Source organism: Pithys albifrons, chromosome 2 (assembly GCF_047495875.1).
Source record: "Pithys albifrons albifrons isolate INPA30051 chromosome 2, PitAlb_v1, whole genome shotgun sequence".
Taxonomy (NCBI): domain Eukaryota; kingdom Metazoa; phylum Chordata; class Aves; order Passeriformes; family Thamnophilidae; genus Pithys; species Pithys albifrons.
This window is the reverse complement of record NC_092459.1, coordinates 115,056,021-115,082,268: the sequence shown is the minus strand read 5'-3', so window position 1 is coordinate 115,082,268 and position 26,248 is coordinate 115,056,021. Positions and strand designations below refer to the sequence as shown.

Genomic DNA, 26,248 nt, shown 5'->3' with positions numbered 1-26,248 from the left:
GTCGCTGCTTCCATCCAAGCACTTGTCCCACACAGACCTGACCTCCCACCTCACTGTTCCAAACAACTGCTCACTCTTGCTGAGCATCAGGAGTTTTAACAGCAACAAACACCAACAGTTTCAGCTGTTTTTCAAAATACACCTTTGGCACGTGGTATTTTCCCCCCTTCCCAGGACAGTTCGTTAATTAAAGTTGGAAGGAACTCTGCAGGGAGAGAAGGTGCAGACCCAAAGGACCAACATGAAACACAGCAAGCTGTTCTTTTGAAAGGGAAGAGTTAAAAATCCAAGCTCTACAGGGCAAAGAAAGGTGGGGAAAAGTAAAAAAAAAAAAAAGACCTTGATTGTGGAAAAATGAGAAGCTGCTTAGCAGAGGAAATGTGGATGTGTGATGTGAGGGCACAGCAGTTTTCTGTCCAGTTCCTGTGCTTCCTCCAAAGAGGTTTGACTTCTGCAATCTAGAAAAGAAAGGTGACGTGTTGTGAGGATGTATTCCCTCTGGGAATGCAGGTAAGATATCCCAGTACTTCCATGTTCTCCAGGGCTGGGAGTTTGCAGGCCACAGGCTTGCTGTGGGGCTGAGGGATGGATAGGTATTTTATCTTTAACAAGCCAAATCCTGAGAACTTGAGTTCTTGTAGTTCCTGTAAATCAATGGGAGGGATCTGACTGGGAATGAGTGCTTGGAAATGTGCTGTTCGGTGCTTTGCTGCCACACATCCCTCTTTGATCCAGCTGGGTCACTGGAGCTCTGCCCCAGTGCAAGAGGGACAGCTTTGGTTGGAGAGATGGGATGTTCCACCATCACTGTCCTACCCTGCAGAGCTCTCCAGAACTGTGCTCTGGGAAAACATCCCCCCTGGAACAGCTCTGTGAACCACTCCCAAGTCCCTGAGAAGTGCAAACCAAGCCCTGCCACAGCACTTCTGTGCCAGGCTTTGCTGGGTCTGGGTGCACTGAGATACAGCCAAATTGAGCCATTGTTACAGCAGGGACAAAGGTACTGGGGTAAAAATCATGTTATTTCCTTGGGAAAGGAAAGAGTTCTATTTTTAATTATTTTTTTCCTTAATCTTCCCATTTTATTCTACTGTTTATAGTAGAGAGCACAATGCTTCTTGCTGTGATTGTTCTTTGTGTGACTGGGGTGTAGGTGGGTGTTCCTCAGCACATTCCCTGGGATCCAGACTCCACAGAGATTATGCTGCAGGAAGTTCTAAAAAACCCCAACTTTACACAATTCCCCTGTCATTCCCAAAAAAAGCCATAACCCAAACAAAACCCTAGGAGACTGCCACAGTTTCCAGTGGGAATTTATTGTATCCTTTGGGATGAGTGAATGCTCAGAAGGACTTTTTGATCTTTACTTTACAAGCCTTTGGACCCTGTTCAAGAGTAGGTGGCCAGGAGAGAGGAGGGGGTTTGCTCCCTTGGAATTCATTTCAAGCTGTGAAACCAGGTTGGTTAAGGATAAAACAAATTCACAAGTACTTAATCAAGGATGTCCTGCTGCCTCAGCCCTTTGTGAAGTGCATTCATAGCCATGTATGCCCAAATCACAAATAATTCACCAAGTTATGATCTTTTCCATTCTTTTCCAGGGTGTCTGCAGAAGGAAACAGCAGAGCTGAGGGCTGTGTTGAGGAGGTGATGTGTGAAAGGGGCTCCTGGAGGTGAGTTTGGCTGGAATGTGACTCCCAGAGAAAGGGAAGCAGATTTTCAGCCTCTCTGTGCCATTGTTGAGATACTCAGTTTCACTGAGGTTTTGATAAAACTGTTATTTAAAAAAAAAAGCCACCAAAATCTTGCCACATCACAGAAACAACTTGGTTTGTGCAAGGTGCTTTGCAAAAGCAGACAAATTCTGCTGTGCAGCTTCTTTGGGTGTTTTTGTGTTCTGCTTTGAGAAACCTTCTGGAATCTCCCCCACAGGCTTTGCTCTTTTATCCTAATACTTGGCCATCCCAGAGTTCCTCTTGCCTGAGGACTTCACAGCTTTTTGGAGGCCTGTAGGAACTTTCTTTGTCAAGACACAGCCTTGTGGGAATGGGTGGGAACTGTAGGGTGAGTGCTGGAAGGCCCTTGGTGTACCTGGACAATCCCCACATGGGTTTCCTGCCCTTTCAGCCCCCAGTGATGGCAGGGGATGGAAATTCCTTTGGGATGTGGCAACTCTGTGCTAAGAGAGCAGTTCCATTTCCCAGAAACACCTTCCAGGGTGGATTTTTTCTCCATGTGGTGTTAACTTGAGTGTGCTGACAGGGACCCAGAGCTCAGCTGAGTGGCCTCATGGTTTGGAATTGCTGCCTCTGCTTTAGGAGGATGTGGGAACACAGTTCCCTTCAGAGAGGCACAAAACTGAGCAGCTCTTTCCCAGTTCCTCCCCACACAAAGGTGTTAACCTGTAGTTGTGTGGCTGGGTGGAAAACCAGGCTGTTTCTGGGCAACATGAGCTGGCTGTCAGTGGGAAGGGGAGGAAAGGGAGGAAAGGTTGCTGTGTGAACAGCAGGGCCTGGCAGGCAGTTCCCAGGGGCAGGAACAAGCTGGAGCAGGCACAGGTACCCAGGCAGTCCAGGGGCACAGGCAAACTCAGCCTCAGCTTGCTGGGCCTGAATTAAATCAGCAGCAACTGGGCAGGAGGAGGAGGAGGAAGGTTCCAGCCAGGAATAAACTATGAATCTCCTCAACAGGCAAGGGATAAAAGGACATTCTCACTGATGAAATGAAATTAATAGGGATTTAAAGGAAAGAATGGTGTCTTTGGGGGTTTTTTTAGTCTTCAAAGTGGACAACTCTGCAAATGTGTTCTCTGGGGTTTATTTTGAGTCTTGGTTGATATCTCAGTTCTCACACTCTGCCCTGGGAAGTGTCACAGCTTTGCAGTATCACAAACTTTATAAACCCATTGATAGGTGTTCCTGATTAGTGTCTGTCCTGCAGTGACAGGATAAGCAGGCCCTGAGTGCCACATCCCATGGCTTGAGCCCCTGGATGGTGCCCTTGGCAATTCCAGTCCCTCAGGGATGAAGGTGTTGCAGGCCTGAGCTCCCCAGGGCAGAACTGAATCACAGTGAGACACACAAAAACCTGATTCTTTGTTTGCTTTTCCTACTTACCCCAGATGTAATTTGTGTGTCTTTTATTCATTTTAGGAACCATGGGCTGCTGTGAAACACACCCATTAAAAAGCAGAGTGAGTGCAGAGCAGCCTTTGCTGAGCACCAGGTACCTCTGAGTGTGGAAAGCTGTGTCTGATCCCTCTGAATCATGTTTGGAACAACCCCTTCTCCTGGAAACCACAATGTGCTGGCTGTGCTGGGAGGGGTCACTGCTGGTTGGTAACCTGCCTAATCCTCTCCCCTTCTTACTGTAACCTGCCTAACTATTGTTAGTAATCAGCTTTGGCTACTAAGCCCTAACTATTATAGCAGGGCAGACAGATTTGTGTTCACTCCTGTTGACAACTGGCTTTTGCTGCACTGTTTGTGCTCATGAAATTAAATAATTACCAGGAAACGGCAGCATTTCTTGCCTGGTGTAACACCTGCCTTCTCCCAGCCCACTGCTGGGGCTGTAATAGCAAGTAAGGACAGCATTTTTTTCTATAGTATTTGTAAGTCTTAGTTCTGACCTGCCATTCCTCAAATACCTGAAATTCCTGTTGAAGAAAGAAGCAATTTTGAGTTTTGCTGAAGTATGCAAAGGCTTTTCTTCTTTTTCTTTTATTCAAAATATTATACAACCAGACATGTAAGACTGTAATTGCACTGAGAGGTGAGGAAGGTCTTTTGTTATTCCCTTCCTCTGGGGCAGCTGTGAAAGATAATGATGTAATGATTTTTTCCTCAGAGGAAAAGAGAATTTAACCTTCTGCTTGATGTTGTGATAATTATGTACATGAGGAGATGGTTTCTAGAGGAAACAGTATTTTAAATATTAAAAATGCTTGAAAAGCACAGTACCCAAAGCTTCTGGCTTCTTATTTCAAAAATAAATATATAGAATTATTACCTAGAAACACTCTCCTTGCACTTTGAATTTACTGCTTAATACTTCAATCCACATGCAAAGTTATCCCCTTCTTCCCACGTGGTATTTTAATCCTTTTTTTCAGATACACCTTGCTCATTTTCTTTGCAAATTTTTGAACATGTTTCTACTTTTGTGCTGTGGCCATTAATTAAAATATTAAAGACAGAATATTCAATAATCTGTGAGAAACTTTCCTATTCCTTTCCCTCCTGCAGCTGCCCTGAAAGCACAACCCATCAGCACTTCTCCTTTAATGAGCTTCTTACCCCAAAATGCTTCTGTTATGCCATTTGTGAATCAAAAAAAGATCTATTTTTTTCCCTTCCATGTTAATTGCTCAAACTCTTTTGAGTTCTGACCAAGTCCCACATCCCAATTCTCTTTCCTACTCAGCACTTTGGGAATTTGCCAAAGTCTTTCACCTGGATTTGGAGTTTCATGTTGAAGTTATTGGTTTTTTTCTTTAAATACAGTGATTTTCTTTCAGTGCTGTCACCCTATTGGTCCTTCTGGTCTGCCTGCTTGTGCCTCTTCTTTGTTGGGAATGTTTTTTACTTTGCTCCCTGAGGTTTAATTCACCCTGACCTGTCTGTCTCCATTTCTATTTTGTCATCTCTGAGTTTTCTTGACTTTCTTTCCTTTCTAATTCCTTACCGGAATATTTATCCCTTTATGTTTATTATGCAATTTCTGAAGAGGTTTTTTTGGGACTTAAATCTCATCATCCTCCCACTTGGAAAAGCTCATTTCCATAAGTGGTTCCTTTAATCTCCCCAAGGTTGATCTCCCATATCTTTCCCAAATTAAAGAATCCTGGTGGATATTGTCATTTGAAAACTAAACTGCCTTCCTGTATGAAACCCATTTGTGTTTGATCATCCTTTTAGCCTCTTCCAGCCACATATTCCCTGTGAGGATGGGAGGAGCAGGACCCCAGGCAGCCCTCAGGATGGAATTGTGCTTGTTCCCCAGTTGTGTGGTTTGGGAATTTATTTTCCCCTCACAGGCACTGATGAAAACTGACCTGTACCTGTTCTTCCATCAGGCTGGAAATGCAGGAGAACCACCTCCACTGGCTCTCCTTAGTCCACATGATCCTGCCTGACCTCTGCAGAAATGCTAAAAGAAGCTGAGGCTTGAGCTCCAAAGCTCTACTGACCCTCCCTTGTTATATCACATTTATCAGTGTTGACTAACTCTTATTATTAAGCTTAATATGTAAAAATTCAGTGAAAAACTCCATATAAATGATACAACTCCTCCTCCTAAAACCTTAAAACTGGTTTTGCTTCCAGTTCAAAGGAATTCCAGTAGCACTTTTATTCCCTATTTTAATAGTTCAACAATTACATTTATAACAATTAAATATCTGACAATTAAGTGCTCTCAGATCTTAGAGACACATTTGATTTTTTTTTCTGATTTGAAATCCCTTCAAGTAATCTGAGAAAAACCATAATGCAAAGCTCCTCTGCCTTCTTTTGGAAAAGGGTTTGATTTCCTAAAGAGACAAGTCCCAGTAACGTGTGATGATTAATTGGACAACTCTCCAGAATTACAGAACACTGACAAAAACCACAAGTTTGGATTGTGGGGCTCCAAGTTTAACCAGACATTGTAAACTGTGATTTCCTTGTGAAGTGATGATCAATATTTTAATTAATTAATTATTAATTAATATTTAAGTTTTAAAATCATTTCAAGTTCACATAAGTTATTTTCACATTTAAAAAATAAATAAAAGCAACGATGACTAAAAACCTTTCAAACATTGAGAAGCTGAGTAAGAAATTAAGGAGGAAGGAATAGTAACAGGTTTTATGGGAATGTGATGCTTCCCAGCACAGAGTGGGACAGGTTAGCAAGGAATTCAGTCCTAGGAGGAGAAGGTACTGCTGATGGAAGGGAAAAACCAACCCCCAGAGCTTTTATTTCCATTTGTTGTGAAGTCCTGAGTAACCAGAGGTGCTGCAGCTCTGCTGACCACAGCCTGACACAACTGCAGTCCCCCGAGTCTCCCTCACAGGGATATAATGGCATTTCCAGCTCCTTCCCCGCACATGGAAAGGGCTGGATGAGCCCTCAGTGCTCCCACAGCACATAAAGTGTTGGGATCACTCAGTGGTTGCAGCTCTTTTTCAGAACAGAGGGGCAGTAATGTCACAGAAGATGAGAATAAAGAAGTTTAATATAAAAGTAAATTATTTGCTTGGTGGCAACCAGCAACTTGAGTGTTCTTACTGGAAAACAGACAGAATTTCTGCACTGGGAGGACTCTGAACCTGAGAGGTAAAAATTCACAGAATTTGGTGTCAGTAGCAAAGCACCAGGTTTTCCTCTGGTGTCTCTTTCTCTTGCAGCCATGGAAGAGGTTCCTGAGCCCCAGGACATCTGTCAGTCAGGATCTTCATCACTGGGCTGCTCCTCAGAGTCATCACTTTCATATTCCTCATCCTCATACTGGAAGGCACCCTCAGCTTCAGGGTCAGACTGACCTTCCTCCTCCTGGGACCGCTCAGACCGAGAGCTGGGGCTGGACTGACCATCGTCCTCCTCCTCCTGGGAATGGCCAAGTGATGGGCCTGCCTTTGCTTCCTCTTCCTCCTCCTCCTCCTGGGAATGGCCATGTGATGGGCCTGCCTTTGCTTCCTCTTCCTCCTCCTCCTCCTCCTGGACATGGCCAAGTGATGGGCCTGCCTTTGCTTCCTCTTCCTCCTCCTCCTCCTGGGAATGGCCAAGTGATGGGCCTGCCTTTGCTTCCTCTTCCTCCTCCTCCTCCTCCTGGGAATGGCCAAGGGACAGCTCTGCCTTTGCTTCCTCCTCCTCCTCACTGTGCAGGCTGGGCCCAGGCTCAGGAGCACAAGGTCTGGCTCTGGGCTCTTCCTCATCCTCCAGCTCACTAGAATGCTCATCTGGGGTGGAGGTTCTCACACCTTTTCCCCCTTCCTCCTCCTCCTCCTCCTCCTCCTCCCAGGAGTGCTCAGAGTGGGGACTGTCCTCAGTTGCTTCCTCCTCCAGGGATTTCCTGTCCCTCACTCGGATCTCGATGACTCTGGAAAGACAATTTGCAGGTGAGATTCTGTTTTCTGGGAAGGTTCTCTCCAGCAGGTTTAAAGCACCTTCATGTAATCCAGGACAAATCCTGGTGCACGGAGCTGGGGAAGGAAAAAGCAAGGGGGGCACCAGAACATCTTTTCATGCTAGAAAGTAACTCAAAAGTATTGCTTATATAGTCCCATTTTTTATTTCTGCTTCCTTTTATGTCCTAACAATTAATGCATTTAGCTATTCTTATAAGGCTTATTTAAAAAATTAAAAATGTAAAGGTAATGAAGAATCAAGGGACTTACTTGCAAGGTGCCAGAATTTTTAGTGAAAGGAACAAATAATGAATGAAAGGAACAAATAACAAATGTTTTTCTTCATTTTTATTTAAAGTGCATTGCATAACCAATGCTCTCCTCTGTTTTGTGAAATAATATTTAATTCAGGTAAAACAATAAAAAATACATACTAGCACTAGCATTAGTAAAGCAAACCACATAGTTAATTAGTTCCCTGGAAAAAACTACAAAGAATTAACATCCCCCCCCCCCCCCAATTTACACACCAAAAATTACTTTCTAATTAGATATGTAGTGGGTTAAAAAAAGCCTTCAGTAGTCTCTACCTTTCTCTGGCATCAGTGGAGATAAAATCTTCAGCAGTGGAGCACTGGAGCACTACAGTTGTTTGTCCTTTCTCTGACACAAACTCTGGGCTTATCCCCAGAGCTCTCAGTCTGTTGGAATAATGCTTTTCTGCAGCTATTCTGGCACTTTTCTGTAGGAAAAGCACAGTGGTTACATGTTACCCAGTGCACTGACTGCCTGTTTTGGATGCTTTTATTGGCATTAATTCTGTGTTTCAGTTCTTGCAGCTGACAAGGGAGTTGTTACTCACTGCTGTGAGGATGGCAAAGCAATGCTGGGGAATGTTACACCAGATCTGCCTTCTCTGCACTGGCAGTTTTGGGTGGTGTTCAGAGTCACTCATGTTGTAACTGGACTGGACACACATTTACAATGTTTAGACACAAAAATGAGTAAATTTATGGGGCAACAGAGATTAAAATGGTCTGGAAAGTGTTTCTCAAGTATCTGCTAAAAATGTTGGACTGCAAATGTCTTACTTGGTGTCTGAAGTTAAGATTGAGCGGTAATACAGAAACAGGCAACCTGAGTGACTCTTTCAAAGAGCAGTGGCCTTTGTTTTACTCTTTCTTCCATTTCCTGCAACTCTTGCAAGTATTCCTGCCTTCTCTGCTTCTCACTGTTCCTGAGGGAAGCACAGTACAAGAGAGATTATTAGTAATTTATAATACAAGGAACTTTCCACAGCAGCTAAATTGCTTGTAACAAACTACATATTGTCCTACTTAAAGACACATAAAAGTAACTGTTGAACAAACTCATCTCTGAAGTTGTCACTTTGGCTAAGCAGAGACAGGTCGTGGCCACTGAGGTTAAAGAGAGGCTGAGTTGAGATTCTTGGGGGGTTTGGGGACTTTAAAAACAAAAAATTGGATACTTGGGGTTTTTAAATGCTGATTTCATAAAGGTCTTCCAGTTGCTCTAAGCAAAATTAGAATACACCACAGGAAATGAACAGCATTGAATAAAAATCAGTACTTCTCAAGTTTGATGATGAGTCTTTAGCAGCTGATCTCCCACCTTCTGCATCACAGAACACTTTTCCTGGCCCAGTCAACAGAGCAGGATGATGAAACTGTTGATTGATCACTGAAATGATCTCTTGGATCACAGCAAACCCTGGATAATCCAGGTGGGATGGGGTGTAATCCTGTGTGACAGACACCTCACTAGGTCAGACACTTCAGGGCAAGGATGAGCTCAAGGGGGAATTTTACCCTCCTGCCTCTCTCCCTGACCATCTCTGAGTTCCTGTGATGTGGCTGTGCACAAATGCAAGTTATTGACCATTCTGGGGACTGGAGTTCCTTGTTCCTTGCTGGAAAGAGCTCTTACCCCAACAGAGTCCTCACCCAGCTCTGCTGGAATGAGCATTAGCAGATTAAGCCCTCGGAGCAGCCTCAGCACCAGCGAAATAATCCTGCTGTGTGATGGCATCATTTCTGTGCAGACAAGAATTAAACAGGAGTGTTTTGCAGAGCTCCTGGAATCTGATTGAGCCAAACACTGCAGTGTGAATTTTGCTGTTGAATGAGCTCAAATCAAATCTGCCAACACACCCACTGTCTCTTTAACTCCCCACCTACTCTGACTCCAGTTGTTTTCTGCTTCTGTCCCAGAGTCAGCAGCTCATCTGCCCAAGGACACCTTGTGATGCTCCTGTTGTTAACACAATTCCTGGTCACTGGAAGTTGGGATTCCCAGCTGCTGCCCAAGGATCCTGCCCAGGCATGAAGCAAAGGGGGCAGAGCAGTCAGTGCCTGTCACTGTCTCACCTTAACCTGCTGATTCTCCTGCAGTGCCATCATGCCAGGCCACACCACAAACCTCACTAAAGACTCTCAAACAGGACTCATTTTTTCTAGGATTACAAAGTGCAAGAAGCAGAAATGGTTAAATTAGCCCCAGACACAAGGTCAGGCAGCACTTCTGGAGTTACATCTGTGTCAGAGCTGGAGCCCTCTGCAGTGCCAGCTCCCAGCACTGGTGTTTCCCCTGTGTGCTGCTTTCCTCAATCATTCTGTACTGTATCTCTCCCACAGGGAACTTTGGATCCTGTTCCTCCCAAACACCAGCAGCTTCCTGGGCAGCTGCAGTTACGGCTGTGAAGTTAAAATAATATCCCTGCTCCAGTTTTCCCTCTTCAATGGGACCTGCTGGGACAAAGGAGTGACTTGTGAAACGTTCACTGGACCAGTGTGGCAACCCCAGAGCAGGATCCAGCTGTGCAAGGATAGTCTGTAATCACACCATTCCTTTTGCTCTGAATTTTTATAAACTTTTCCTCTTTAGCTGATCTGTCACCTCAGGAAACACAGGAGTCCCCTGTTGGCTAAGGTGGACTATATATCCCTACATTCTCTCTGTATTTCTGTATATATGTTCTGATTTCAGTATTTCCCAGCAGGAACACCAAATGTGACCATTTCCACTGTCTGCTTGCACAGTGTTGAATTTACCACCTGTAACTGTGGTAACTTAGACAACGTTTTTACACCTTGTATGTTTAACATACAATGCAATCCTGAACCTCCCACTGCTGTTGTTGAGTGAGAGGTTCTGGATTCATGGGAATGCAACAAAATACCTGAATGTTTTTAGTTTGGATTTAGACATCTGAGCAAGGCTCTGATGTGGGTCATTGGCCTCAGCCCGAGCCAGCACAATTTTCTGGAATTTTTTCATTCTCTGTTTCTGCTTTGTTCTGTTCCTTTTTTGTTGTTCTTCCAGCTTTCTCTTTTCCTCAAGTGAATTCCTGGTGGGGAAAATAAACTAAGGCTGAATTCATGTTAGCCCAAGAGCACCACTTCAAAGGAAGCTTTGGCAAAGGTGATTCCATGGAGGAAAACAGAGTTGCCATGAGAGGATAGAAGGTATGTGCCATTTTAAGGGATTCAGGATATTCTGGGAAACAGCAGTCATTTGTTCCTTTCCAAGGGACACTCAGAAATACACGCTACTGTTTCCTCAACAATCATAAATTTAAAGTATTTTAAGGTTTATATTATTTTTAATTTTATATTATAATTAAGCCCTTATATTAACTAATTAAGTCCTATATTCACTGCATGGAAGAATTAACCACATGTGTAGAAAAAACCCTACTTTTGAAGTATATATAAAGTAGAGCATCCCTAAGAAGTCACCTTAAGGCTTGTAGCCGTCGTCTCATGGATTCTGTGTTTTTGGGAGACTTGGATTTTCCAGATCCCAGGAGATGGGCACTTGCACCTGAATGTCTCCCTTGGGGTTTCCGTCTTGGAGAGGCAAACGGCCACCGCGTTTCCTTCAGCTTCTCCTCATCCTCCTGGATGTCCTTCAGAATCTTGCCCCTGTTAGAGGGGATGTATGAGGTGAGAAGGTTGAAAGGCTCACACACTGTGAGGTCCTTCACTTTTCTCTGCTGCAGGAGCCGTTTCTGGAACCTCTCATACAACCTTTCAAAATCCGGAACGCTCGAGTTGATCCTGGGTCTGTGTTCTGGTGGCTTTGGTTCTGTGCTCTTGGGTTTCTTGTTTTTCTTGGTCTCTTTTAAGGCCAGTCTGCTGTTGGGCACGGAGGAATTACGCAGCAGCTCCTCTGCCCTCATCCTGATCCTGATTTCTCTGTAGAGCTCCTCCTCCTTTAGCCTCTCCTGGAAGTCTGGACTATACACACACTTCGGAACTGGTTTTGCCCTGAACACTTTGGTTGGATTTCCAGGTGTGGAAAGGTCTCTCAGCTGCATTTTCCTCATTTCGCTCCTTTGCCTCTCTCGCTCAATGAACTTAAAGGGCTTCTGGGAAGCCAAGAGCCTGAGTTTGCTCCTCTCCCTCACAGACCTCCTGCGCTCCTCGTTGCGCTGCACGATGTCATGGTAGAGCGGCAGGAAAATGGCAGCGGGCACCGGGTTGGCTCGGAACTTCTTCTGGCACTCTGCTTCTTGTTCCAGTTGCTTTTTCAGTAAGTGATTCTCCAGTTCAATCTGGGACTTGGATTTAACGTTCTGCTCCTTTCTCTGAGCTTCTCTGATGGTCATCTGGAAAGGCTTGGGCACAGTGACTTTGGGGGACCAGCCCTTGTGTCTGTTCCGCGCCTTCCTGCGCGCCGGGGGGCTGGGGGGGCTCTCTGGCAGGCGGGAGATGTAATCCTCTAGGGAGAACCCATCCCACATCTTCTGGATCTGCTGCTTAGCAAAGGAGGAGGATCTGGGTTCACTCCCATTTCCTTCAAGTGCCAATTCCCCGTCAGACACATCGGATATAATTGAGGGGTCTAAGGGGTCGCTTAAGTCGGAGTCTGAAAAGGATTTGTGCCAGTCTAGAGGCTGATACGAGCTCTTGTCCCAAGTTGGCCTTGGAAAAAGGGGGGAAAAAACTTGGTTTGAGCCAGTCCAGCACTGATGCAAAGTGATTTCCACCTTAAGGAACCATCACTAGAAACAAAAATGCCCGTGGCTGAGGGGGAAGAGAAGGGAAAGAGCAGCACACTGGGCACTCACACCACATCCTACTCTTAGTCAGCACTTCCCAGGGAAAGGCCCTGTGCTTCCCTAAACACACTGCCCAGTCCCTGCTGCACACCCACCCCGAAACCTCACAGACTGTTGGAGCTGAGGAGCATTTTTGTTATTGAAACTGACTGTTCTCTGATTATCTGCTTATAGGAGGCAGGGAGAGGAACACTTTCCAGCCTTAGAAACACATCCTGCTGCTTCACAGCTGCCTGCAAAGCATTTGGGGGTCTTCAGGTTAAAAAGTGTCCCCCAACTTACCTACAACACTTTGGAGAGGTGTCCTTTCTCCTGTCCAAGGGTTGTGCTCCCTTTAAATAGAGCTTGTTCTGATACATACTTTCCAGTTTTTTCATGGTCTCCAGGTGGGCATTCTTCAGCTCTTCCAGCTTCAAGTAATACTCCTGATTGGAATTGCATATTTTGGAGAAGTCTATCCCCTTGTCACAGTCTCCATTTGAAAGGGGGGTCTGCACCCTGTTGGTATTGGAATCCAAATCAAAGCCATCCTAGAAGAGATGTTTGTCAAATTTTCTGACTGTTAGGAGAAAGGGGAACAAGGTTCTTAATGTTGCTTTATGCTAATTTAGTCTAATGAATGATACAGTAACACCAAATAGAGTTAACCTGTAAACAAATGTTACTGCAGAGCTACATGGAATAATCTTATTGCATATTAATTTATATATCCTAGGGGTCCTATTTAAAGCCTGTAAAATTTCTCAAGTCTGTCCTGTAATCAATATATTTGTAACAGGAATTATGATCAAAAGGATTTACCAAAAGAAAAAATGTAACTGTTTTGTAAACTGTAGTTTTGACTTGATTACTATGCAGCTCTAAAAAAAGCCTTTATTTAAAAGCAAACAAAACCACAACAGAACCTTCTCTGCCTCCAATTTCCATAAGAATTTTAAAAATAAGTCATTTGAGATCTAGTGTATAAAAGTTGTTTTCCTTTTTCAGAACTTCCTGTGAAATGACAGGGATTCTGCACAGCTTGCAGTTCCAATACTGTTGGGCAGTTGGCAGTTTGTGCAGGTAATAGCCTTTAAATATTTTTAAAGCTTGTACAAGTCAGGGAAGTCACCACAGCCAGGTTACTGTGCATTACAAAAGCTTCATTTTGTTCTTTTAACCACCATGTTTTTAAAATTCACGAGGCAGTTTCTTTACCCCCAAAAGATTAGAACGCATTTTTTCCACACAGCTATTTTAATAAGCTTTTGACATTGGAACAAGCAGTTCTGTAGGTTTTCACTGCAGAAATCTCTTAACTACCGTGGAAAACACGCATGGCCCGATGCCACGGGGGCAGTTTAAAGGGTGTCTATCCCGCCCTCTCGCATCCTGCCAAGGCTGTGCAACCCCCCGGGGCGCTCCAGCCTTTCCCTGGGCTCGGCCCCGCAAGCTGCTTAAGGGATTGGCGCAGGGCAGGACCATCTGCCGGGCCCTCCCGCGCTGTGCCCCGCGCTGTGCCCGCTCCGCACCCCGAGCCGGCTCAGCCCAGCCCCGCCGTGCGCGGTACCTGCGCGGGGGGCGGCGGGCCCCGCTCGAACAGCGCTGCGGGCGCCCTGGTGCGCGGGTCCAGCGGCGTGCGCAGGCAGGAGGCGGCGAGGCGGGCGGCGCGGTGGGCATCCTCCATCCCGGCCGGAGCGCAGGGAGAAGGGGAAGGGAGGGAGGGAGGGAGGGAGGCGGTCCCGCTCCGCCCCCGCGGAGCGTTATAACCGCCCTGCCCCGAGCCCGCCCCGCTCCGGCGCTGGCCCGGCACGCCGCGGAGCCGCTGGAGCCTGCGGAGCAGCGGGATCCATCGGGACCGCATCCCCGCCCCGCAGTGGAGCCGCTGGAGCCTGCGGTGTAGCGGGATCCATCGGGACCGCATCCCCGCCCCGCGTCTGCTGCGCTGCCCGTCCTCCTTTTTAGGTAACTTCGTCAGGATTTTAATCGGAACTTGTATCGCTCTCTACGTGACGAGCCCACGTTTGTTACACCCTTGTTACTAAAGCTTTGTCCGTCTTGAAGTTTGTGCTTGAGGTAAGCAGTTACAGGATAAGTAAGGCTAGACCGGGATAAGCAGGAATATTCTGCCCTAGAAATATTATATCCTAAACTGGGATAAGCAGGAATATTCTTCCACTAGGAATATTCTATCCTAAACTAGGATAAACAGCAATCTTCTTCTGCAGGAATATTCTGCCCTAGGAATATTCTATCCTAAACTAGGATAAGCAGGAATATATTCTTTTGCAGAAATATTCTGCCCTAGAAATGTTCTATCTTAAACTAGGATAAGCAGGAATATTTTGCCTCTGTAGAAACATATTATGATTGATGGACCTATTTATTGTAGTGAAATAACATACTTTTTATGTAAAGAAGCAACCTACTTTTTATGTAAAGAAATAAGAAATCACACAGAGTCCTTGTTGTAATTCTTGTGGAGAATTGGAAGTTTGTGATAGTGGGGAATGAAAGCTTTAATCAAAGTAACCCGTGGGGTAAAGCATTGTTTGCAGTTTTAAACTGCCAGTAGATAATTCATGCTAAGCATTAATGCCTAAATCAACTGTCTAATTTATGTGTTCTTATTTTACTTATTCTCCATGTTCTTCTTGGCAAGTCACAGGAGAGTATTTCAGCCACAGCAGGTCAATAGCATGGTGGAAGATTCCTCAAAAGCTCCAGCTCCAACCAGTTGTGAATGGAAGTGTGAGTTCAGCTCAGGGAATGCTCTCCTTTAAAGATAAAGAGGAATCAGGTTCTTTCAGTAGAGCAATAATGGAGATGGAAGAGGTAATTCAAAATGTCAGGCTAAGAATTAGAAGTTGCAAAAGTGTAATTTGCATTATTATAGAATGGTGTGCTTTTTGACTTCTCAGCCAGTTTTGGGAAAAACCATTTGGGGGGACGGACAGGAAACCACTTGTAAAGGGAACCCTTTGTAATATTTGGATCACATGATGGCATCAGGAATCTCTTGCCAGCTTCAGGAGACAGAACAGAGCAAGGAATGTGATAGTGCTCCGCAGTGCTCTCACTGCACAGACCCTCCTCCCCTCCAGCCTGGCCTCAGGAGGGGCAGTAACACCACTCCCTTGGGGGCAGCTTTAGGAGCAGCAGCTCTGAGCCAGCGTGTCACCAGAGTGCACCTCAGGAGAGCTCTCAGAACACATCACTTGAGCCAAGGTGCTGTTGAACTTTCCAGAGCTAAGTGGGAGCACAGAAAAGCAAATGTAACAATGTTTGTTTTATAAATCGGCAAGAAATAAACACTTGGTAAGTTACTGTGTGTTTATTGACAAACAGCATTTCTTTTTTGAAAACAGGAACTGTTAAGTTAACCTGATCCAAAGTACAGCAGCCTCAGTGGAGTTTAAGACAGTTCACACAGGGGCTTTTGGTGAGGAAACCGTATTCCAGGCTCCAGGGCAGGGTCCCTTGGGCACAGTCCCCTCCTCCATCTCAGCCTACCCTCGCGTGTTCACCTGCAAAGAGTTCACAGTCAGGCATAAGAAATCACAGGACACATCACAATTACTTCTTTGCTTAAAGATCCTGGGGGTTTAGTGATTTTAATTCCTTGCTTTAAGGTGCAGTATTTATAAAGCATTTAATTTTGTTCCAACTGCCATTACTAAAAGGTCAAATGGTCTTAAGTAGCACATAAACATAAACTACACAGTAATTCTGTTCTGAAGCACAGCAAGTTAATGACATGAATTATCCTGGTGCTTGTGCAGGAAAGATGCCGACACTACTCACCACGTCATCGATCTTGAGAATGCTGCGCACGGTTTCCGTCGCCAGAGTCAGTGCACTCAAAGACACCAGCAAAGGCTGCACCACCAGCTCCTCCAGGATGTTGGAAATGCCACCCTGTGAGAACAAGGAGCCTTTACTTTGTGCAATTCAGAACACAGATTTAGCACATATTCTATTGGTAGAGTCCTGAGGACAGTCCACTCCTAGATTATACAAGGCTTGTACTCTTCTATCTGCACCAGGAGCATTACAGAACAATCTCCACCCAAGCACTAACCTATGCTGTCAAAATTAGCCAAGAGAAAAGGTCAGCAGAGAAACTAAAAAGAAACTGGGGTATGATTCTACTCCAAACCCATGAGCACCTTCCATTGCAGATCATACAGACGGGTGATTCTAAATGGAGCTATTGTAGCTGAAATGCTTTGGTAGAGACACAGGGGACATTTCTTTTCCTGTGGGTACAGCTTTTAATACCTCCTGTGATCAATGCTCAGGGTGTGCTGTTGGCAGAACAACTTGTGATTTCTCTTAATACTAATTTTAGGGAGACTACCACAGTAAGACATGACCTTGCCCTCTCACTAGTCCAACCCTACAGCAAAGCACTTTCCTCATAACACCCAGGTGTTCCAACTCCTCTTACCTTCCTGACATTAATGCCAGCTGTTTTCTCCCCTTGGGCATGTCTGTTCCTCAGCTCTGTCACTGTGGAGATGGGGTTGAGCCCAGCATTCTCGGCCAGGGTGGAGGGGATGACCTCCAGGGCGTCTCCGTAGGCGCGCACGCAGTAGGAGTCCATGCCCTTGAGGGTGCGGGCGTACTCGTTGAGGCGAAGCGCCAGCTCGATCTCGGGGGCCCCACCCCCTGCAATCAGAGCTCTGGGCACAGAGAACACCAAACCTCACCTCACACAGCTGCACAAAGTCAGGCTTTGTGTGCCATTAATACACTGCATGAACCAGAGGTGTTACCTTTTCTTAACTAAGCATCTTATGACACACAGGGCGTCATGGATGGAGCGCTCGGCCTCCTCCAGGACAAGCTTGTTGGACCCACGGACCACGATGCTCACGGTTTTTCCAGGGTTTGTGCAGCCTGTAATCTACAACATAAAAACAAATACTAAGAAAATACTAAGACTTGGGGGGGGTAAAATATATTCTGGTCAAAAAGACACTTGCACTGGTGATTTCAAGTTCTGTCACAGCACTGATGTCTGGCCAAGCAAAACCACAGCACTTCTCAGGTTAATGGTGCTCAGAACTTTGAAGTAGGTATTTAAATGTAGTAAATTCAGGAGTAAAAACCATTAAAGTTAGCAATTATTACTAAAACAACTGGCAGAGGTTAAGATGGTACTAACATTTTGTCCCTCACTCACCTTTACTAGTTTCCCAGAACCGTTCAGGTTGACCTCCTCTGCCAGCTCAGCAGAGCCCAGCATGTCAGGGGTGAACTGGTCAATGTGAGCCACAGGCTTAGTTCCAATGGTCTGAAAAAGTAATGGGAAAAAAATTAATCCACAAGCTGAATGCAGAGTCAGCAAGTACCCTGCATGTTGTTCTTCTGCTTATTACAGCAAAATGCAGTCAGGACTGTGGCTTTTACATCCATCCTGAATCCTTCTGGAAGTGTGACTGCTCAGCAGAACAGGAATAGTTTTCAGGGAAATGTGTGCTCTTGGATTACAGTCAAAACATGAAACTTGGCAAAGTGTCCTAATAAACTGGCCCTGGCTGGGCAGTTAAGTTTGAGGTGGATTTTAAACACTGATGCTACTTTAGCAGCCACTTACATTCTATAACGCACTTTACCTTACATATAAACTCAATGTCTTCTCTTTCAATGTCTTTAACCACCATGATCTTAACTTTGTTCAGAAAGTGGAGGGCCAGGTCACTGAGAGCATCCCTGGAAAAGAGGGCAGGAGTCAGGCCACAGTGCTCAAATCCTTCAGAGTACAGAGTAAGGATGTCAGGAAACTCAGAATACAATGACAGTCTTTCTAAAGGTACAGTCACTGTTACTGTGTTTTCCAGCTTTCCCAAACAATTCCAGTTGTTCCCTGAAGCACACACTTGCTATGAACACACCTGAGAATAGACTTCTGGATGAGCAGCACATTGCAGCCAGCCTTCTTTATCTGCTTAACCAGGTTCAGGATATAGGCTCTCTCCTCACGCAGCACTCTGTCCATTTGAGCATAATCAGAAACAACAATCTGGTTGTCCATCTATTCAAGAGCAGAAAATAATGAGCAACTGCTGACTTCAAAGCAAGTGTCAAAATGTTCTGTGATCTTTAACTTAGGACCCTGTGATTCAAAGCCAATGAGCACGACAGTAAAATACATCTTAATTGAGATAGTTCAGCATTTTAAACATTTCAGGCTTTACTACCAACTATAAGAGTTTTTAAGAGTTCAGAGTATGCATTACTCAGCAGACCTTCCCTCTGAGCTGTGGCAGAGATGACATCACAGAACCCTAAAAAACCCTGTGCTATCATTACATTTGCATCTCCCAAGTCCTAGAGCGTGAGGTTCCAGTCCCAGTGTGACTTACATCTGTCTTTGGAGCAGACAAGCAGAACTGGATGAGGCCAATTTTGGCTTTTTCCACTCTGGTTACGCCAGTATTTGCCACTTTCTGAGTCAGGACAAGTCCTTCAACCAGTTCACAATCATCAATTGTGCCTCTGGAAACAAACACAGTTCATGAGTGCAGCACTCTGGGAAGTGTATTTCACAGAGACAAAATTTATCTAAGTACAAGTAATTTCTTACCCCAACTTCTTAACAATTTTAATATCTCTGAGGTCCACACTGTTGGCTGTGCTGGGGTCAATCACCTTCATCACTGCATCCACACTCATTGGAGAAAGCAGACTAGAGTACTGACACACAACCTAAGGGATTTAATAATAAAGGAGATTTAACACTCATAAGCAGCAATTTCCAAAGAGTACTGTTGTTGTATTTCAGGGTTTGACTTGGGAATTTTGAATCAAAGCTTGTTTTCCCCTCCAAGCCATTTCCTTAATGGCTGCTGCACAGCTGGTGGGGCAACAGAACATAACTGAATTTCTCTTAGAAGAATCCTAAAGGAAGACTTCTGAGCCTGGATTTACAGAGTGCAGGGTGTTGTCAGGAAGTGGGAGCAGCTGGAAGGCCTGGCCTGGCTGCTGTACCTTTGAGTTGAGCGAAGTCGTGGCGCTGTTGAGCAGAGTCTCCCTGTCACTCAGCTCCACTGGCTGTGCCATGTTGGTCAGCACCTCAATGCCTTTTTCCAGAGCTTTCTGGAACGACTCCGAAATGATGGTGGGGTGAATTCCTGGGTGTACACAAAAAAAGGCTGTTGGGCAGTTCACACTTTCAAAGCAATGGTTTTTGGTTGTTTCTTCACTTCCTTTTGCCATTTTAAAACTCAAGACACTGAGGTCAGAATAAATCAAAGGCATTTCAACAACCTGTTCTTCAGGGGGGTGTGGCCTCCCTTAAATACTTTCCACTGTTAAAACTGAGGGAAAAGCTGGAACATTCCAAATAATGTGCCCTCACAGACAAGCCCTGAAACACCAATTTCTCTTTCCCCCTGGCACCCCCAGAGCTGCTGCTGCTCAGGTGATGCCTGTGAGGAGCCTGACTGATTTCACATCAGGTTTTCAAAGCGTTTCCCACAGTTCTGCAGGAAGCTCCTCAATTTCCCTGGAGTGGGATACACCCTTTATCTTCTCAGCTGAGAGCAGCTACTTTAAGCTTTGCCACACATGTACAAGTGCACAGAAGGCTTCACTACCTGCATATTAAATATATATATATACATATTTATTTACCTTTCTGCAGGAGTCTGGAACAGGCATCCAAAAGAGCTCCAGCAATGACAACAACAGATGTTGTGCCATCACCAGCTTCAATATCTTGTGCTTTTGACAGCTCCACCAACTGGAGAAGTTATGACAGAAATTTATATATACAATGATGCTTAATTGCAAACACAATAATAAAATGACAGGAGATATCCAGGAATGCAGCACTACTGAAATTAACTTTGTATCAGGTCCAATCATGTCTTTTCTACTTTGAAGGCTGTACCTTTTGCAACTTCCTGCCCACACTTGTACCCTGCTTGGCTGAAATAAAGCTGTGGTAAAGCAAATCACTTACAGAGGCAAAGCTTTTCTCCCAAATTTAAAACTGAGCACACCAATCCAGCAGGTTTACCTTTCCCTTCCCTGGAGGAGGGTCACAGGAGGCTCATTTCCACCTCCAACCACAATCACCTCCAGGAGTTCACTGAACATCCCAAGGATGAGGCTGCTGTATCCTCACACCACCTGAGCAGAACTCAACTCATCCCCCTCTGCCCCAGTGGTTTGGGACATTCCTGAAGTGACAGATGAGGGTTTGGGCTGGGCTTTTTCATGCCTTAAACATGTCCAGAGGATTGTGCATAAGGAACACTGGGTAAGAAATAACTGTTGAGCAGAATAAAGGTTCCCTGAGCACAGTGCCCAAAAACTGCTCTGTCCCTGCTGGGTGATGCTCCTCAAACCCACAGGACGTGTCCCTGTGTCTCCTCACCCCAGAAACGAAGCTGCAGCACAAACCCCTGCCCAGCAATGGGAAGGGAACCACTCACCATTTTGGCTGCAGGGTGCAGGACCTGCATCTGCTTCAGGATGGTGGCACCATCGTTGGTGATTGTCACATCTCCTTTGGCATCCTGGATCTGGGAAAGGAGGGCAGGAACACAGCTCTGCTCAGCAACTGCAGAGCTTTGATCTGAGACAGCACAAAGTGCTTCACTTCCCAAACCTGTTTAGTCCTCACTTTCCCTCCAGTAACTGAAACCTGGGAATGAACTGAGGCAAAAGGTGCTATCCTACACTGGACACGTGGAATTTACTGTATCTCCAGTAAGCTTAATGCTTTAAAAATGGAAAAAATTAAAAGAGTTTACCATTTTATCCATTCCCTTCGGTCCAAGGCTTGTTCTAATTGCATCGGCAACAGCTGGGAAGAGAAAGAAAGGTTTGCAAGCTGAACTGAACAACCACAAACACTCCACCATTTAAATGGCTTACAAACATTAAGTGCCTCCCACTGTCAAGCAGTTCCCGGATATCCTAAATGCTCCTAAATAATGAAATGCTGTAAAACGCTGCAGTATCAGGACTGCCCCCCACAATCCTTTCCTTTAAATCAATGAACACCTGATGGTTCCACTGCAGCCATTTTACACCCGAGGAACAGCAAAAACACGCGGTGCACCCCGCGCTCGCCCCAGGGGCACCCCCGTCCACCTCAGCCCCTAAACGCGCGGAATTCCAGCTCCCAGGGACACCCTCCCGCCGGGATCGCTCCCGCGCGGGCCCGACCCGGCCCCGCCGCACCTTTGCCGGCCGCGATGTTGCTGAAACGGATCTGGGCGGGCTTGTCGCGGTCCTGGTAGGCACCCTTGGCTTTGCTGGCGGCCCCGGCGGGGGCTCTGGCGGCCGCGCTGTCAGGCATGGCCGGGATAGATGGGACACACCGGGATAGATGGAACACACCGGGATGGGAAGGGACACACCGGGATGGGCCCGGGGATGCTTCCAGAACGGGGCCTTCCACACCGCCGCATACCGGGGCTGCCCGCCGCACGCCTGCGCGCCGCTAGCAAACGCCGCCTGCCGGCCGGCCGGCCGGCGAACGCCGCGGACACCTATGGAGGGGGGCCCTTGCGTTGAGCGGGTTTTTCCCGCCCGGCGGGACCGCGCGCTGCGCTGAGGGAGAGCGGCCGCCAGGGGGCGCCAAGGAGGGGCGGGACCGTCCTGAGGGAGGGACGGGGCGGGAGAGCCCGGGACGGTCCCGAGGGAGGGAGGGACGGGGCGGGAGAGCCCGGGACGGTCCCGAGGGACGGAGGGACGGGGCGGGAGAGCCCGGGACGGTCCCGAGGGACGGAGGGACGGAGGGACGGAGGGACGGGGCGGGAGAGCCCGGGACGGTCCCGAGGGAGGGAGGGACGGGGCGGGAGAGCCCGGGACGGTCCCGAGGGAGGGAGGGACGGGGCGGGAGAGCCCGGGATGGTCTCGGGGGAGGGACGGGGCGGGAGAGCCCGGGATGGTCCCGAGGGAGGGAGGGGCGGGGCGGGAGAGCCCGGGACGGTCTCGAGGGAGGGGCGGGAGAGCCCGGGATCATTCTGAGGGACGGACGGGGCGGGAGAGCCCGGGAATCGCCATGAGGGATGGACGGGGCGAGGCGGGTCCTGCAGCCCTGGGTTGGCAAGTGGCTCTTATAAAAGCCTTATTTTGGTGCCGCACAAGCTCCGGTTGCCGCACGACAGTGTCGGTGTGGCTGTGCCTGTCCTGCCCTGACCCAGGGCCAGGCAAGCCCAGCCATTCCCCTTTATTTGTCTCCCTCTGGCATCCTGCAGCTTTCCCTGCTCAGTCCAGCACCTGCTGTGCCACCCCACCTGTTCTGGGTAGGTTTTGAGCACCTATGTCTTTCATCTTTTTGCAGAACCCGTTGCCAGAAGGGCTTTAAGCAGCAGCTTTGTCTCAAGTAAAGTTAGACAGGCTTGAATTACAGGAAAAAAACCCCAATGTATATTGTAACACCCTGAACTTCCCTTGTGTCTGAGGGACTCATTTCAGCTTGTATCACCATTATAGAAAGGTAGGCTTTATTACCAGTAAAAATAATGTTAGAGTTGAAAAAGAGCTTATACCTCTTAGGATGAACTTCCCTCAATTACTCTATCGCTATAAGAAGCTTCTGTATGCTTTTTAAAAATTGATTTCTGGGTAGCTATTAAAATTGTTTTCCTCACCTGAGAGAGAACGCAAACATGACGTGGTTTGGATGCAAAGCACATGCTTGAATCTGCAAAGTGAATTCATTTTGTTCAAACTAAGACACAGCAGCTCAAAAAAAAGAGCTGTCGCTGGAAGAAAAATGTCCATGTGATACCTAAAAACTTTGATTTTTGTGGTATATCTCTGGCTGGGTATGAAAAGTCACGGTTTAAAGTGCTCCTGTGTAGGGACAATTATCCAAGGCCCTGCTGATGTCAGATGTTATAAGAAACATGTGAAGGATGGGAGCTCTTGAGGTTGTTTTCCATTTCCAAGTGTGCCAGGAGCTTGTTGCAAGTGAAACGCCCTCATGGTGAGCAATTTTCTAGTGCCAGCAACAGCTTCATATGGTGAGACATCAAAATCAAACATTTGTACAGTTGCCAGAATAAAAAAATGGGGAAAAAAAAACATTCCATAGTCACGTGATTTCATCATCTCTCATTTTTGGCAGTCGCTTTTGATTTTTATTTTTCTGGATTTATGCACCATTGAAACACAGATAAATGAGAGGAGGTTTTGGAAGTGAATGGTGTTTGCCTTTTAATATTCAGTTTTTAACAGGCAGAGAAGAAAACAGTTTTAAGTGCAAGGGTAAAGAGGTAATCCAGGTCATGCATGGGGGAAAGGTCATCAGTAATTATCTTGATTCATATCACCTGCATGTTAATCTGGTTTTATATCACCTCCAAAATGATCAGAAACACACCCTAAATGACTGAATTCACTGGGACCCCTGACCCTGCTCCTAAATTCCCCCAAGCACTGATGGGAACAGTACCAACCCTGCATATGTAACAGCGATGGAATGTTCTAGCCGGGCTTTTAAAGGAGCTGTTGGGGTATGTTCAGGTTGCTATGGCTGGTCACCTCGGGTTAAGGATCAGCTTTGTGTTGTTCCCAGCAGTTATCACGTGCTTCTCAGTGTTGCCCTAGGGTTAGGAGCAAGGATTTTCCAGAATTTTGAAGGAAATGAATGTTAGATCTGATGCTGTCACAGCCACCCTGTTACACAAAGCCCTGTGGTTGGCAAAACCAGCCCCTCCAGTGCTGGGAATCATTTGGGGTCAAGGTTTGTCCCACTGCTGGGTGGAGTCTGGGGTTTAGTTGGTCTGCAGGGAGCTGCTGAGCTAAGTTTAGGGCTGCTGTGGTTAGTGGCTCCCTCCTTACTAACAAATTTGGTCCGGCAGGGATCCTTCCCTGGAGCTTCAGGGCAGAGTGAGGGCTGCATCAGCCAGCAGGCTTGTACTGGAGTGAAGAGGAAGGTACATCCTGACTTGCCTGGCTCATTTAAGGGGTTTGTCATCCTCTGCCTCTTCATCTGCCTCATTCTGTGTCCAGCAGAAGCCCCCTGGCTGTGGTTTGATTTGGGTTCAGGTCCCTGCAAGGCTTGAAGGTGGCCTTGGCTGGAGACTGATCCAGAGCAGGCACTGTGGTTTATCTCTTGCTGCCATGACTTGTTACCTGCTGTCTGTAATTTAGATAAGCAGACACTATCAAGCTGTTGACTTTTGTTTAGGGCTTTGGCTGCTACTCAGTTTTTTGCTTCATTCTATGTGAAACAGAGATTATTTTTCCTCTTATTTGCAGGTATTTAGGGGCAGCCTCATGGTTATGATTCCTCCTGCAGTGTCCCTTTGACCCATGTGTTGGTTGTTAATGCGGATCCAGGAGAGACATTTCTTAGGGATTCATCCTTTGGTGTTGCTCATGGGAGGGGTCTCCAAGATCATCCATCTTCCCACCTATCAGACTTGCTGCAGAAGTGCCCCAGGCCAGGGTGACGGCCGAGCTTTCAGCACCAGACCCAAAGCACCAAATGTGTCACAAGGTCATGTTTAAAGCCACCACTCTGAAGCCTTTCAGATTTGCCTTAGAGCTGAGCTTAGACTCGGAATTACCTGCACATTATATAGTTTTCTGTACCCTCATCATAATTTCTGGCTGTTCTGACCTTTTCCAGCATTTCCAAGGAGCAGTGAGACAATAACAAACCACACAGAAAACACACACGTGTAATCCTGGGGTTGTAATTATTTTTAGCTTAATTTCTTGAAAAAATGAGATTTGTGTGCTTAGTACTCTGTCCTTCAAACAGGACTTGGACCTGATTTTGACTAAATGTAGAAACTCTGCATTTCTGGCTTTGTGTGAATAGGTAGCTGCACAGAGAAGAGAGATTTTTAATCAAAGGCATGCTGAGGACAGAGCTTTGCCCTCTGGGGTATTTGATTCTGGCACCATGTTCTGTGGCTTTCCAAGTTTTATTTAACTCAGGCAGAGGGACCAAACCACTGCCAGTGGTGGTGATGACAGCAGAGGGAATGATTGCCAAAAAGAGCGTGACATCATTTCACCCCATGGCCTTAGATAAGTTATTAAGTACCATTACTTAATCACTCTCTGATAAGAGCAAGTGGCTTCTAAAAATTTAATAAGCACAAGACTCGTGCCTTCCCAGCACAAAATATTTTGCACAGCAAGTAGCTGTGAGGTTTTTCAAAGAAGAAGAAAGTCTCTGACTAATGCTATGTGTGTGGGGTTTTTTATGGTTTTTTTTCTCCCTTTTCTACCTGGAGTTTGATCCCTGAAATTATGGCTTGTGGTGCCTGGGGCTGAGCCCTGCAGGAGCTGCCAGCCCTCCCTGGCAGGGATAGCTGCATCACTGCTTCCACCTCCTGGAGGAGACAGTGAGAGAGGGATTCTGGTTTTATAGGTTTTCTTGGGGTTCTTTTACTCCATTTCTTCTGATTTTCCCTTCTTATTGTTAAGAAAAAAATTTACATTTTTCCTTATCCGTGGCAAGTTGGCAGAGAAATTCCTGGTCATAAGGCTGCAAAAAGAATTAGAGGCAGGGACAGACAAGCTGCTGAGTAACAGTTTGTGAGTCTGGGACTGTTGCTGCTGTTAATTCTCAGCACTTCTGCCTCGTTTCCCTTCACGTGTGAGTGGGTAGGGACACACAGCTGAGCACATGGGTGCTGTAAGTCAGTGAGCCTCGGTGTACGGTGCGGGCTGAAGTTCTTCGGTGGAAGCATGAGTATTTCCACGTGGGAGAGTCCCTGGGGAGGTGATTCCACCTTCTCCCTCTAGGTGCCAGCAGAACGCTAGCCCTGCTCTAAGGGGTTCCCTCCTGAACGTATTTCAGAATATTAGTATTTGTTGGATTACTCTTCAGAGAGTAATACAGTACCTTTGTAGTACATTGCCCTGCTGCAGAACAAACTGCATCCTTTGGAGAGCTGAGAGAAAGAAAAAGCACCAGGAGTTTCAACGTGTTCTTTTATGAATATCTCTGCAAATATGAAACATCTTCTCACCTGTGATAAATATTTCTGTATTTCACAGGTAAAGAGGAAATCTGAGGCTGCTTGACCAGCAAGATCCTGAGCCCTCAGAGCAGTCCTGAGTGTGGTGGTTTGACTGGTGC

The 26,248-nt window shown here is 46.4% G+C and overlaps 2 protein-coding genes across 5 annotated transcripts; both read right to left on the bottom strand.

The window, feature by feature from the left end:
* Nucleotides 1-5,375: 5,375 nt before the first annotated feature.
* On the bottom strand, nt 5,376-13,872 carry FAM161A (FAM161 centrosomal protein A). Of its 4 annotated transcripts, XM_071582175.1 has the most exons (8): nt 13,745-13,872; nt 12,478-12,725; nt 11,162-12,058; nt 10,871-11,056; nt 10,312-10,479; nt 8,250-8,349; nt 7,703-7,854; nt 5,376-7,084 (listed from the first exon to the last, which is right to left on the bottom strand). In XM_071582175.1, exons 1-8 carry the CDS (start codon nt 13,859-13,861, stop codon nt 6,427-6,429), a joined length of 2,526 nt encoding a protein of 841 aa, XP_071438276.1. In that variant the 5' UTR covers nt 13,862-13,872; the 3' UTR covers nt 5,376-6,426. The 4 variants fall into 4 exon arrangements, with proteins under 4 accessions (XP_071438276.1, XP_071438274.1, XP_071438275.1 ...); XM_071582173.1 differs by having other exon boundaries at nt 10,871-12,058; XM_071582174.1 differs by having other exon boundaries at nt 10,871-12,058; nt 12,478-12,693.
* Nucleotides 13,873-15,493: 1,621 nt separating this feature from the next.
* On the bottom strand, nt 15,494-21,622 carry CCT4 (chaperonin containing TCP1 subunit 4). Its single transcript, XM_071582172.1, has 14 exons — nt 21,376-21,622; nt 20,943-20,995; nt 20,622-20,711; nt 19,816-19,924; nt 19,171-19,313; nt 18,767-18,888; nt 18,546-18,678; nt 18,075-18,214; nt 17,796-17,892; nt 17,363-17,473; nt 16,953-17,083; nt 16,625-16,859; nt 15,979-16,092; nt 15,494-15,701 (listed from the first exon to the last, which is right to left on the bottom strand). Exons 1-14 carry the CDS (start codon nt 21,491-21,493, stop codon nt 15,684-15,686), a joined length of 1,614 nt encoding a protein of 537 aa, XP_071438273.1. The 5' UTR covers nt 21,494-21,622; the 3' UTR covers nt 15,494-15,683.
* Nucleotides 21,623-26,248: the final 4,626 nt, after the last annotated feature.